Source organism: Rhinoraja longicauda, chromosome 13, assembly GCF_053455715.1.
Source record: "Rhinoraja longicauda isolate Sanriku21f chromosome 13, sRhiLon1.1, whole genome shotgun sequence".
Classification (NCBI taxonomy): Eukaryota; Metazoa; Chordata; class Chondrichthyes; order Rajiformes; family Arhynchobatidae; genus Rhinoraja; species Rhinoraja longicauda.
Genome location: NC_135965.1, coordinates 17,709,783 through 17,724,613, shown reverse-complemented (window position 1 = coordinate 17,724,613; position 14,831 = coordinate 17,709,783). Strand labels below are relative to the sequence as shown.

General features: G+C 45.3%; 1 protein-coding gene across 3 annotated transcripts in view; it reads left to right on the top strand.

Moving 5' to 3' along the window:
- hltf (helicase-like transcription factor) overlaps positions 1–14,831 on the top strand; it is a 53,067-nt gene that overhangs the window by 11,151 nt on the left and 27,085 nt on the right. For 2 of the 3 annotated variants that reach the window (XM_078410445.1, XM_078410444.1), the window contains exons 5-11: positions 1,951–2,051; positions 3,398–3,472; positions 5,892–6,083; positions 7,318–7,401; positions 8,028–8,115; positions 12,946–13,039; positions 13,412–13,491. In XM_078410445.1, coding sequence (XP_078266571.1) covers positions 1,951–2,051; positions 3,398–3,472; positions 5,892–6,083; positions 7,318–7,401; positions 8,028–8,115; positions 12,946–13,039; positions 13,412–13,491 — 714 coding nt within the window. Of the gene's footprint in view, positions 1–1,950; positions 2,052–3,397; positions 3,473–5,891; positions 6,084–7,317; positions 7,402–8,027; positions 8,116–12,945; positions 13,040–13,411; positions 13,492–14,520; positions 14,599–14,831 lie in introns of all 3 variants that reach the window. The other variant, XM_078410443.1, reaches the window with a different exon arrangement.

Sequence of the window (14,831 nt, the reverse complement as noted above, 5' to 3'; positions counted from 1 at the left end):
GTAAAATCCCACCGGTCCACGGACTCCATGGGGGAGGGAGGGAGGGAGGGTGGTCCTTGACTGACAGGCCGTTGTAACCTTAAACCCTGGTCAGGTGAGGAGTCTTTAAGTTGACCCTGGCACTGTGGCGCAGCGGTAGAGCTGCTGCCTCACAGCACCAGAGACCCGGGTTCGATCCTGACTACGGGAGCTGTCTGTGCGGAATTTTTCCGTTCTCCCTGTGACCGCGCAGGTTTTCACCAGGCGCTCCGGTTTCCTCCCTCACTCCAGAGATGTACAGGTTTGTAGGTTAATTGGCTTCTGTAAATTTCCCTTAACATGTGGGGAGTGGATGAGAAAGTGGGATAACACAGAACTAGTATGAACAGGTGATCACCCGTCCTGATGCTCCCAACCCACAATAAAACAAGTCTATTTGACCAGCATTCTTGCAGGTCTGCTTCTGACAGGAAGACAGACTTGTAGTTCCACAATTCCCATTGTGATGTTACATCTCTTTATGTAATTTAGGGCATTTTGAAATGGAATCGCTGTAGTAGCAATGATGGCAACCAGTTTCCACCCTCAGATTATTTCTATTTGTCCGTTGTGTGGTTAATGTTGACCGACCGGAGCACTAATCCTGTCATGAATAAGCTTTTAGGATCTTTCACTCCAACCTGTGAGGATAAGTCCGGGACCAACAGAGAGTGGCTTCCCCAACACTGCAGCAATCCTTCAATAATGAGCGTTTGATGGCACTGGGCCTGTTTCTGCTGGAGTGCAGAAGGATGGGGGGGGGGAACTAATTGAAGCTTACCGAACAGTGAAAGGCCTGGATAGAGTGGATGTGGAGGGGATGTTTCCACTAGTGGGAGAGTCAAGGACCAGAGGGCACAGCCACAGAGTAAAAGGATGAAGCTTAAGAAAGGAGATGAGGATGAATTTATTTAGTCAGAGGGTGGGGAATTTGTGGAATTCATTATTACAGACGTGTGTGGAGGCTGAGTCAATGGATATTTTTAGGGTGGAGATTGTCAGATTCTTGATTGGTAAGGGTGTTGGGCTACGGGAAGAAGGCAGGAGAATGAGCTTGAGGGTTAAAGATGGATCAGCCATGATTAAATGGCAAAGTAGACTTGATGGGCTGAATGGCCTAATTCTGCTCCTAGAACTTATGAACATAATGTGCTAGACTAGATTTACCTTTATCAGATTCAAGTTCTCAGTGTGCCTCAAATTCAACAGTTTTCAAACTCCGGTGTGCTCTTGTTGAATCAGTAACACTTTATCCGTCTACCCCAGGCATCAAGCATCCCCACTAAACCTCCTCCTCGTCATCATAAACTGTTCGGAATATCAGCACCTTCTGCAATTTTATTCACCTCCCTTCAACGTGTCTCCGTCCCTTCTGTAGTTGTATGACCAAACTTTGGAAGGATAAACAATGGCGCAGCGGTAGAGTTACTGCCTTGCGGCGCCAGGGATCCAGGTTCGATCCTGACACCAGGTGCTGTCTGTGTGGAGTTTGTATGTTCTCCCAGTGACCCGCATGGGTTTTCCCCGGGTGCTCCGGTTTCATCCCGCGCTTCAAAGGTGTACAGGTTTGTAGGTTAATTGGCTTGGTAAAATTGTCCATAATGTGTGTAGGATAGTGTCAATGTGCAGGGATCACCGACCAGCCCAGACTCATTAGGCCAAAGGGCCTGTTTTCGCACTGTATAAACTAAACTAAACCTGAACTTTTATTAACAATTGATATAGTACGTGGTGTGGTAGTGTGGTAGTGTGGACAGAATCTGAGCAAGGGCCCCGACCTGCAACGTCACCCATCCTTTTTGTGCAGAGATGCTGCCTGACCCGCTGAGTTACTTACACCAGCACTTTGCGCCTATGGACAGCACTTGTATTTGGTTGATGCAGACAAATTGGTGGGACGTACAGCAGTCTGACCTTCGATGTTCTTAACAGGCAGCGGGATTGCTGAAGCGTGGTCTGGAATGGGTTCTGCAAGAGCTGGACCAAGCTACAAAGCTCCTGTGCACACAGCAGTGCAGATGACAGCAGAACAGGTGAGCGTTTAGTTCAACACGGCAGTTCCTCAGTTACCTTCGTCGAATTAGCCACGTCACCTTCAGGGAACTTCCACACACATTTTGTAACCAAGTTGATAAACAAGTGGAGCGGCACAGTGACGCAGTGGTAGAGCTGCTGTCTTACAGCGCCAGAGACCCGCATTCAATCCTGACCATGGGTGAGCCTGTATGGAGATTGTACGTTCTTCCTGTGACCGTGTGGGTTTCCTCTGGGTGCTCCGGTTTCCTCCCATATTCCAAAGACATACAGGTTTGTTGGTTAATTGGCCTTCGGTAAAAAATCATAGAATTTCCCTGGTGTGTGGGATAGTGCTCGTGTAACAGGGATTGCTGGTCGTTGCGGACTCGGTGGGCCAGAGGGCCTGCTTCTGTGCTGTATCTCTAAACTAAACTAAACTAAAAAAGTGGAGCACTGTTCCAAGCTACAACTGATATGGAATTAAAATATTTGATCTTTCCTGAGGCATGATTGTTAACTCAATGGTTCATAAATTATAGGAGCAGAATTAGGCCTTTTGGCCCATTAAGTCTAATCCGCTATTCAACCATGGCTGATCTATCTTTCCCTCTCAACCCCATTCTCCTCATAACCCCTGACATCCGTGCTGATCAAGTAATCAACAATGGTTCTTCATTATCACATGCACCAAGGTGAAATTCTCTTATTTGCATACAGTTCAGTAAATTATTACGATAAATAAACACAATGGCAGAATAAGTGCAAAGTGTATAGAGATGGTTCACTGAGACCATATATTCAAGTTACCTGGTTTTGGTGCAATTTTCAAAGTCCCAGCTGCAGGCCCTTTGCAGCTGTCTCTTCTGTCCAGATCGTCCAGTGAACTGTTGTCCTCTCCTTGCTCGGCCACCTTCAGCCTTTGTGCCCCAGGGGTGGATCCTGCAGCCGATCTTGAGGGCGCAGAAGGTAAGGTTCTTCTTACCGACCCTTTGTTCTTGCGACTGACGTCGCCGACTCCCTCCACCCTCCTCTCTGGCCTCAGGGACGAGCAGGGGCTGGGCTCGGCGGATTCCGTCTTCAGGCAGGTTCCCGGTACTCTGGCGGGCAATCCAGGCCTGACGAATGCCCCAATGATCCTTGTCCCAAACAGTGGTCGACCTCCTTGTGGAGTACATGCAAACTCCACACAGATAGCACCTGAGGTCTGGATTGAACCCAGGTCTCTGGCGTTGTGAGGCAGCAGCTCTAGCACCTTGCCACTGTGTCGCCCAGGTTCTCCCTCCGTCTCCTTCACTCCAGGGAAGTACATAGAATCATTGTTCTTTTGCTGCTCCACATGAGAATTGCTCATTTCTTTTTACAGCTAAAGAATGAATTTGACAAGATTTTTGAAGACCTGAAGGAGCATGATAAGACTATGGAAATGGAACCGGCTAAGGTAAAATGAAACGCTTTTGGGGAAATACATGTAACTGTGTGAAAATAGAAACGTCTTTTGAGCTACTGTGAAGCAACTTGAAATTTTCCACCACAGCAAAAAGCTATATAAATGGGAATTGTTAATTTTTGTACTTTGTGTTATGTGTTGCACAGATCAATAACGACAACAGAGTATTTAAACACTAGTTTACTAAACAACAACGGACATTGTACAGAAGACAGACAACGTGCAGGAGCAACTCAGTGGGTCGGGCAACATCTCTGGAGAAAAGGAATAGTTGAATAGAAATTGGGTTTCTTCAGACTGAAAGTAGAGTGGGGTGGGGACACTGGAGGTAGGAAAAGGCCAGAACAAAACAGAGCATTGTACATCTCAGTAACCCAAGTAAAATGGCTGCTGCAAAACCAACCTTGCTCTGTGTCCCCATCCTCCAATTGAACGGTGTTGCCAATTTACTGCGCACACATTTACCCGTGACATTCCTGGCCTACATGGGTAGTGGCTCACGTGCACGGATGTTGAGCCTTCAGAACCGTTTATTGGTCTTAAATAATTGCTTTTCCAGAATTGCGCCCAATTTTTGACTCGTGGCCAAACACAGTAATTAGTTATGTTGACCCAGATTTTTGTTCCCTGACGAAAATCTTTTACTTTGACAAATATCTTTGTATATCCTCTGTGGCTCCGGTCAAGGTTCCAGAGGATTGGAGAGTAGCCAATATTGTTCCTTCAGTGAAAATGGGAAATAGGGATAATCCAGCATATAATGGGTTGGTGAGCCTTGCATCAGTGGCAGGAAAGCTGTTGCACGGGATTCTCAGATATGGGATTTACTCACATTTGGAAAAGAATGGATTAATTAGGGAGAGTCAGCATGACTTTGTGCAGAGCCAAACTTGATTGTGTTTTTGAGAGTATAATGAAGGTGATTGATGAGGTTAGGGCGGTGGATGCTGTTGACCCGGATCTTTGTAAGGTATTTGACTTCACCCTCTGACTAGAGAAATTCCTCCTCATCTCCTTTCTAAAGGTACGCCTTTTATTCTGAGGCTGCGCCATAAGTTCATGTTATTAGAGGAACAGAATTAGGCCATTCGGCCCATTCAATCATGGCTGATCTATCTTTCCCTCTCAACCCCATTCTCCTGCCTTCTCCCCATATCCCTTTGACACCCGTACTAATCAAGAATCTATCAATCTGCCTTAAAAATATCCATTGACTTGGCCTCCACAGCCTTCTGTGGTAATGAATTCCACAGATTCACCAACCTCTGACTAAAGAAATTCCTCTTGATCTCCTTTCTAAAGGTACGTCCTTTTATTCTGAGGCTGTGCCCTCTGGTCCTAGATTCTCCCACCAGTGGAAACATCCTCTCTACATTCACTCTATCTAGGCCTTGCATTATTCGGTAAGTTTCAGTGAGATCCCCCTTCATCCTTCTAAACTCCAGCGAGTGTAGGCCCAGGGCCATCAAATGCTCATGATACGTTAACCCAATCATTCCTGGGATCCTCCTCTGGCCCCTTGTATTAGGCATTGCTGAGAGAACAGCTGGAGTGGATTGAAGGTTGGAAATGACTAATACCTGGAATGAGCAGGTTATTTATGAGGATATGTTCAGACATAGGAGCAGAATTAGGCCATTTGGCCCATCAAGTCTACCTTGCCATCAAATGCTCATGGCTGATCTATCTTTCTCTCTCCACCCCATTCTCCTGCCTTCTCCCTGTAACGTTTGATGCCCTTACTAATCACGAACCTATCAATCTCCACCTTAAAAATATCCATTGACTTGGCCTCCACATGGTCTGTGGCAATGAATTCCACAGATTCACCACCACAAGAGACTGCAGATGCCAAAATCTTAAGCAAAACACAACGCGTTGGAGGAACTCAGTGGGTCAGGCAGGATCTGGGCTGGGGATGGACAGGCGACGTTTCATGTCGGGATCCATCAGCCTGAAGAAGGATCTGACACCGAAATGTCGCTCGTCCATTCCCTCCCCAGATGCTGCCTGGCCCGCTGAGTGCCTCCAGCACTTTTGTGTTTTGCTTAGGCCTGTATCTACAGGACTGCAGAAGAATGGGGGGGAGATTGAAGAACTGCAGATGCTGGTTTATACTGAAGATAGACACAGGGTGCTGGAGCAACTCAGCGGGTCGGGTCATAAAGTATGGCAACGATTGTGTGTCAAGAGTCTCTAGGTCAGTGGTCTAGCTCCAAAGCGGAGGCAAGAACCAACTCTTTTTTTGCCAAAGCAAAAGTTTTCTACTATACTTTGGTACAAATGATTTGTGTACTAAACTAAGCTAAGCTCTGTTCGGCTGTTTGATTTACACGTCGGTGGAAACTGCCCCTGAAGCACCTTCTTCCAGCACGTGGGGTTACAGTGTTTTGACGGTTTGCGTTGGCAGGCAGTCCACACACCGTTGCTGCCTCACCAGAAGCAGGCGTTGGCCTGGATGATACTGAGGGAGAACAACACTGACCTCCCCCCATTCTGGGAGCAGAGGAGCAACATGTACTACAACCTGCTGACAAACTTTGCCGAGCGCGAGAGACCCGAAAACGTTCGCGGGGGCATCCTGGCCGATGACATGGGCCTGGTAAGAGATCGTTCCTCCTATCCATATCCGCCCTGTATCAAAGGTAGATACAAAATGCTGGAGTCAGGCAACGTCTCTGGAGAGAAGGAATGGGTGACGTTTTGGGTCGAGACCCTTCTTCACACTGATGTCAGGGGAGGGGGTGGAACAAAGATAGGTTGTAGTCTGTGACAGGAAGACTAGTGGGAGAACTGGGAAGGGGGAGGGGATAGAGAGGGGAAGCAGGGACTATCTGGTTAGAGACATCAATGTTCATACCGCTGGGGTGTAAACTGCCCAAGCGAAATATGAGGTGCTGTTCCTCCAATTTGCGCTGAGCCTCACTCTGACAATACCCTGTTTCACCTCATCTTGTAGCACCCTTATCATTCATATCACCCTTTCCATTCATATCACCTGTATCATCCTTATCACCTTGTATCAGCTTCTCATCTTGTATCACCCATATCACTTGTATCATCCATATCACCCGTATCGTCTTTATCACCTTGTATCAACTTATCACCCATATCACATTATATCATCTTAGCAGCTGTATCACCTATATCACCCTGGAACCCCCTACATCACCCATATCACCCTGTATCACCCATGTCACTCCGTATACCCCGTATCACCCATATCACTTTGTATCACAATCTATGACCCATATCACCTTGTACCACACATATCAGCTTATCACCCATATTCTGGTGTCGTATTCTGGCGGTGCCCATCACTTACTCAAAGGTTAAAATGTTTCTCCCGTTACCGTCTCATGCGATAGTATACCGAGGCTGATTTCTCTTTTAATATGTAGGAAGGAACTGCAGATGCTGGTTTAAACTAAGATAGACACAAAAAGCTGGAGTATCTCAGCGGGACAGGCAGCATCTCTGGAGAGAAAGAATGGGTGACGTTTTCGGTCGAGACCCTTCTTCAGCAGTCTGAAGAAGGGTCTCGACCTGAAACGTCACCCATTCCTTCTCTCCAGAGATGCTGCCTGTCCCGCTGAGTTACAACTTTTTGTGTCTATTTTCTCTTTTAATATATTTGGAATTGGGGCAGGGATGATAACAGTACAATCTTGTTTCCAATTCACAAAAGGCTGCTCACACACAATCCATCTTCAGAATCCACAATGTGCTTGCTGCTGCAAATAAGATCTGAATTGCCCTGGTGGCTGTGCATATGACGGTTAAACTCTTGACTCTTGAAATCTCACAATAAGGATACTGCTTTGTATTTTTTCTAGGGAAAAACACTGTCGACCATTGCGGTAATCCTCAGCAACCATCACCGTGGAAAGCCGCTTCCTATCGAAAAATATACAACGGAGGTAGGATTTAATCCTGATGCATTCCATTGGGTTGAATTAGGGCTACAAATTAGGGCAAATAGATGAATGACTGATACTGCACTTTTACAATGGCCCTACGCATTATTGTCTACTGGCTGTGCCACTGTGCTGCCCCTATTTTAAGTCACCAGATGCAATAAATTAAGATAGGGTGGCACAGTGGCTCAGCTGGTGGAGTTGCTGCCTCACAGTTCGATCCTGACCTTGGGTACTATCTTTGTGGAGTTTGCACGTTCTCCCTCTGACTGCCTGGGCTTCCTCCGGGTGCTCTGGTTTTCTTCCACATCCCAAAGACGTGTTGAGGTTTGTACATTAATTGGCCTCTGTAAATTACCTCTAATGTGTGGGTAGTGAATGAGAAAGTGGGATAGCATTGAATTTGTGTGAACGGGTGATCGATGGTCGGAGTGGACTCAGTGGGCTGAAGGGCCTGTTCCCATGTTGTAAGTCTAAAGTATCTCGATGCCTGAACTACATTGTACTCCTTGTGTTAATACTGAGCTCATGAACTAGGACAACTTAACTTTGTGGTGTTGTAAAACCTGTGGCTCCCAGGATAAACCTTGAAAATAATAAACTTTGGCTTTCCATCCTCCCAAATATAGGAATTACCTGGCTACTGGGGAATGACGGGAAAGACTTGCACAGAAAGGTCCAACAAGGCACCATCCAGCACTTCTGAAGTACAATCTGGTAAATGCTCCGTCCTTTCATTATGATCAATGAACATGGATTTTAGCAAACAACATGCTACCATTAGGGCAGCCTAATTTTATGTGGTGGTAAAACCTGTAGCTTGCAGGAGGGCTAGGTAGGCCTGAGTTGGTAGGCATAGTGGTTTGGCAAACCTGAGTTGAGTTGTAAAATGCAATACTTCTTATCATTTCTGTAAGAATACTTACCATTGAAAATCGCAACTGCTATTTGATGAATTTATTTTGAAAGAAAAGTTGTACGTGTGAATGACTTTATTCATCTGACTGTGTTGTTCTATACCAAGAGCTTCAATTTCATTTCCATGGCAACCCTTCTTCCAACCCTTCCTCTCCAACACCTTAGCCTCCCAAGTGGCAAGTTTTAATGTATGAGTGTAACTTGGCGGGGGGGGGGGGGTCAAAGCCGAATAGATCACGTTATGGTATTAACCTGTCACATCTGTTCTTTTAATTTGCTTCTAATTATTTTAGAGTTTAGGATGTTTAGGATTATTCCTTATTTTGGATTTACTTCATATGTGCTATAATTGACATTTATCCAGCGTGTTAATTTTAGAGTCTAGTTTAATTTAGTTTAGAGTTACAGCGCGGATACAGGCCCTTCGGCCCACTGAGTCCGTGCTGACCAGTGATCACCTCTTACGCTAGCACTTTCCTGCACACTCGGGACAATTTACAATTTTTACTGAAGCCAATTAACCTCCAAGCCTGTACGCCTGTGGAGTGTGGGAGGAAACTGGACCATCTGGGGAAAACGGGGAGAGCGTACAAACTCTGTACAGACAGCACCCGTAGTCTCGATCGAGCCCAGTTCTCTGGTGCTGTAAGGCAGTAACTACCGCTGCGCCACTGTGTCGCCCCGCGTTACAGAGACATCCAGCATGAAAACAGGCTCTTTGACCCAACTTTGTTCATTTTGCACAAGATGCCCCATCCACGGTTGTCTCAATTGTCCAAGCCTGGCCTATATCCCTCTAAACTTTTCCTGTCCGCGTACCTGTCCGAATGTCTTTTAAATGTACCAGCCCCAACCATTTCTTCCGGCAGCTTGTTCCATATACCTCCCCCCCCCCCCCCCCCCCTCTCTGTTAAAATGTTTTCCCGCAGGTTCCTATTAAATCTTGCCCCTCTCATCTTAAACCTATGTCCTCTAGTTTTTGATTCCCCTATCCTGGGAAAAAGATTCTGTGCATTCAGCCTATCTTTCCCCAGCACAACTTCTCCCTAGAGCTCACGTCCTTGAGTCCTGGGAACATCCTTGTAAATCTTTGCGCACTTCCGAGCTTAATGTCATATTTCCAAGAGCAGGGTGACCAAAACAGAACGCAATACTCTATATGTGATACCACCAACATAAGGTCCCAGGTTCTATACACCGTTCCCTGATTAATGATGCCAGAATGGCAAAAGACTTCTTCACTACCCAATCTACCTGTAACAACACTTTCGGGGAACTATGTACCTCTTAGATCCCTCTGCTGTACTACATACCCCAGGGCCCTACCGTTCCTACCCTGGTTGGACTTCCCAAAATCCAGCACCTCATACTTGCGTGAATTAAACTCCATTAGCCAATCCTCGGCCCACTGATCAAGAACCCGCTAATTCTTGATAACCATCTTCGCTGTCTACGATACCACACATTTTAGTGTCATCTGCAAACTTACCAATCATGCCTTGTTCATTCTCATGCAAATTGTTCATATAGATAGCAAGAGCAATGGACCAGCACCGACCCCTGAGGCATACCACTAGTCACAAGCCTCCAGTCCGAAAATCAATCTTCCACCACCATCCTGTTTTCTACCATGAAGACAATGTTACAGTGCCCTCCATAATGTTTGGGACAAAGACCCATCATTTATTTATTTGCCTCTGTACTCCACAATTTGAGATTCGTAATAGAAAAAAATACACGTGGTTAAAGTCAGATTTTGTCATAGATTGTCAGATTTTATTAAAGGCCATTTTTTATACATTTTGGTTTCACCATGTAGAAATTACAGCTGTGTTTATACATAGTCCCCCCATTTCAGGGCACCATAATGTTTGGGACACATGGCTTCACAGGTGTTTGTAATTGCTCAGGTGTTTTTAATTGCCTCCTTAATGCAGGTAAAAGAGAGCTCTCAGCACCTAGTCTTTCCTCCAGTCTTTCCATCACCTTTGGAAACTTTTATTGCTGTTTATCAACATGAGGACCAAAGTTGTGCCAAAGAAAATCAAAGAAGCCATTATGAGACTGAGAAACAAGAATAAAACTGTTAGAGACATCAGTCAAACCTTAGGCTTACCAAAATCAACTGTTTGGAACATCATTAAGAAGAAAGAGAGCACTGGTGAACTTACTAATCACAAAGGGACAGGCAGGCCAAGGAAGACCTCCACAGCTGATGACAGAAGAATTCTCTCTATAATAAAGAAAAATCCCCAAACACCTGTCTGACAGATCAGAAACACTCTTCATGAGTCAGGTGTGGATTTGTCAATGACCACTGTCCGCAGGAGACTTCATAAACAGAAATACAGAGGCTATACTGCAAGATGAAAACCACTGGTTAGCCGCAAAAATAGGATGGCCAGGGTTACAGTTTGCCAAGAAGTACTTAAAAGAGCAACCACAGTTCTGGAAAAAGGTCTTGTGGACAGATGAGACGAAGATTAACTTCTCTCAGAGTGATGGCAAGAGCAAAGTATGGAGGAGAGAAGGAACTGCCCAAGATCCAAAGCATACCACCTCATCAGTGAAACACTGTGGTGGGGGTATTATGGCCTGGGCATGTATGGCTGCTGAAGGTACTGGCTCACTTATCTTCATTGATAATATAACTGGTAGTAGCATAATGAATTCCGAAGTGTATAGACACATCCTATCTGCTCAAGTTCAAACAAATGCATCAAAACTCATTGGCCGGTGGTTCATTCTACAGGAAGACGATGATCCCAAATATACTGCTAACAGTTTTTCAAAGCTAAAAGATGGCCAATTCTTGAGTGGCCAAGTCAATCACCTGATCAGAACCCAATTGAGCATGCCTTTTATATGCTGAAGAGAAAACTGAAGGGGACTAGCCCCCAAAACAAGCATAAGCTAAAGATGGCTGCAATACAGGCCTGGCAGAGCATCACCAGAGAAGACACCCAGCAACTGGTGATGTCCAAGAATCGCAGACTTCAAGCAGTCATTGCGTGCAAAGCATATGCAACAAAATACTAAACATGACTACTTTCATTTACATGACATTGCTGTGTCCCAAACATTATGGTGCCCTGAAATGATGGGACTATGTATAAACACTGCTGTAATTTCTACATGGTGAAACCAAAATGTATAAAAATGGCCTTTATTAAAATCTGACAATGTGCACTTTAACCACATGTGATTTTTTTTCTATTACAAATCTTAAATTGTGGAGTACAGAGGCAAATAAATAAATGATGGGTCTTTGTCCCAAACATTATGGAGGGCACTGTATATCCAGTTAGGTAGCTCTCCCTTTATCCCTAATTGCTCAGCACTTTAACTCCCCCTCCCATTGCTCAGCACTTTAACTCCCCCTCGCATTCCCAATCTGACCTTTCTGTCCTGGGCCTCCTCCATTGTCAGAGTGAGGCCCAGTGCAAATTGGAGGAACAGCACCTCATATTTTGCTTGGGTAGCGTACACCCCAGCGGTATGAACATTGACTTCTCTAACTTCAAATAGCCCTTGCTTTCCCTCTCTCTCCATCCCCTCCATCTTCCCGGTTCTCCCACCAGTCTTACTGTCTCCGACTACATTCTATCTCTGTCCCATCCACTTCCCTGACATCGGTCTAAAGAAGGGTCTCGACCCGAAACGTCACCTATTCCTTCCCTCCAGAGATGCTGCCTGTCCCGCTGGGTTACTCCAGCTTTCTGTGTCTGCCTCCCTGGACCCCATGCATTCTAACCTTCTAGAGCAGCTTACCATGCTGAACCTTGTCAAAAGCCTTGCTGAAGTCTATATAGACAATGTCTATGGTACTGCCTTCATCAACTTTCTTGGTTGCTTCTTCAAAATCCTCAATCAAATTTGTGAGACATGATCTTTCACATACAAAACCATGCTGACTTTCCCTAATCAAACCCTATCTTTCCAGTTGCATGTATATCTTATACCTCAAAGAATCCTCTCCAGTAACTTTCTTGCCACATATATTAGGCTTGCTCATCTATTGTTCCCTTCTTTAAGAGAGGCACAATATTAGCCACATTCTAGTCATCAGATGCCCCTCAGGTTCCTATTAAATCTTCCGACTCTCACCTTAAACGTATGCTCTCTAGTTCTTCATATCCCCAATCCTGAGACAAACACTGCATGCTATCTTCCTATGGGCTTCGCTATTTCTGGACAGCAGAGGGCAGCACAATGGCGCAATGGTAGGGTCGCTGTCTCACAACACCAGAGACCCAGGTTCGATGCTGACCTCGGGTGCTGTTTGCATGGAATTTGTACGTTCTCCCTGTACCCATGTGGGTTTTCTCTGGGTTCTCCGTTTTCCTGCCACTTCCAAAGATGTGCAGGTTTAGAGGTTAATTGACTTCCGTAAATTCTCCTTGGTGTGTAGGATAGAAATAGTGTACAGGTGATCACTGGTCGGTATGGACTCAGTGGGCCGAAGGGCCTGTTTCCACGCTGAATCTCTAAACTAAACATTTAAAAAAACAAAACTCTGCTGTGGTTTAATGTCTCTGTACATTCCCCCCCCCCCTCCCCCTCCCAAAAATAAAGAATTGTTAAGCATCCATCCATTCACTACTCCTTTTCACTAATGCTGCTTTATAGATGCTGACAACAGAGAAAAGGTCTCAGCGATCGATCCCACAGGAAACGTTGGTTCCTCAGGATTTGATTTATTCACTTCATCACATCCGAAAAGGTAATGAGTTGTAACGTAAACATGCGTTGGTTCTTGTTACTCATTCCTGCCCATTACTGTTAATTTGGATCATTTTCATTTAGTTTAGTTTAAATCGTGGAAACATGCCCTTCGGCCCACCTAGTCCATGCCGACCGAGATGCCCCATCCATTTGGTTCATATCCCTCTTAAGCCTTTCCTATCCATGTACCTCGTTTAGCACATACAATGTTCTACATTTTGCAATCACTTCATAAATGCTAATGGGCGTTGGATATACTAAGGTTAAAGGGGCTAAATAACAGTACATTTTTCTTTTCACTAAGATTTTTACAATTCTTTTTCCTTCTTTTACTGTGCTTATATTTTATAAACAATACATTACTCTGTAGGAAAAAAGCGGAGAATGTTAAGTACACTTACAGCAGCGACTCTGAGAAGGACGAAGAATCGCCCCCTACAGCGAAAAAAGGCAAGTGTCTGTTTCATTGGAAGACCTCATCAATAAAAGTCGTTCATCTCAATCTTGTCATTCACTAAAACACTTAAAGCATTATTTTCATATTATTTTTCATATTTCAGATACAGCGCGGAAACAGGCCTTTTCGGCCCACCAAGTCCGCGCCGTCCAGCTATCCCCGCACACTAACACTATCCTACACACACTAGGGACAATTTTTACATTTACCCAGTCAATTAACCTACATACCTGTATGTCTTTGGAGACACAAGGGACTGCAGATGTTGGAACATTGAGTAAAAGACAAAGTGCTGGATGAACTCAGTGGGTCAGGCAGCATCTGTGGAGGGAAATGGACAAAGGGTCTCGGATCGAGAAACGTTATCTATCCATTTCCCTCCACAGATGCTGCCTGGCCCCGCTAAGTTCACCCAGCAGGTAGACACAAAATACTGGAGTAAATCAGCGAGTCAGGCAGCATCTCTGGAGAAAAGGCATAGGTGACTTTTCAGGTCGAGAACTTTCTTCAGACCGTCTGCAGTTCCTCCAGCAGTTTGCTTTTCAACCAAAGCACAATCTGGTCATTTTCCGTTTTCTGTTTGTCAAGAGGCAGCTTGTAGTGTTTGTAGAAACAAGGAACTACAAATGCTGGTGAATACACAAAATGCTGGTGAAAGTCAGCGCGTCAAGCACATTTCCAGAGAACATGGATAGGCGACGTTCCGGGTCGAGACCCTTCCTCGGACTCTATTAAAAAGCTCTACATCATGGATGGCCCGAAACTCCTTAAGGTGGGGGCAGAGGGGTCAAAGATAAGGCCTCTGTTGAGGACCCAAAACATCACCTATCCATGTTGTCCAGAGATACTGCCCGACCCGCTGAGTTACTCCAGCACTTTGAGTCCAGTTGCTGTGTTTCTTGTTTTAATCGCAAGGGCACTTCATTGGCTGTGATGTTAGGTGGATGGATGTTGTGGTGGTGAAGGCGATATTTAAAGGCAGGAATCTCTTGAAAACTGACCAGGTTATCATTGCTTTGCAGTGAAAGAACGAGCAAGAGGTACGACGGTTAAGGAGACGGAATGGAAACCTTCAAACACTGGGAGAAAGGGTAGGCCAGGTACAAAACCCACAGAGTAGCAAGAATATGAATTTATTTTGAAGATAGATACCAAGTGCTGAAGTAACTCAGTCGCTCAGGCTGCATCTCTGGAGAAATGTAGTAGGCGACGTTTTTTGGGTCGAGACCCTTCTTCAGACTGAGAGTCAGGGGAGAGGGAAACTAGAGATATGAAAAGGTTCAGGACACATCGGAGCCTGAAGAAAGATCCTGGCCTGCAGCGTCACCTATCC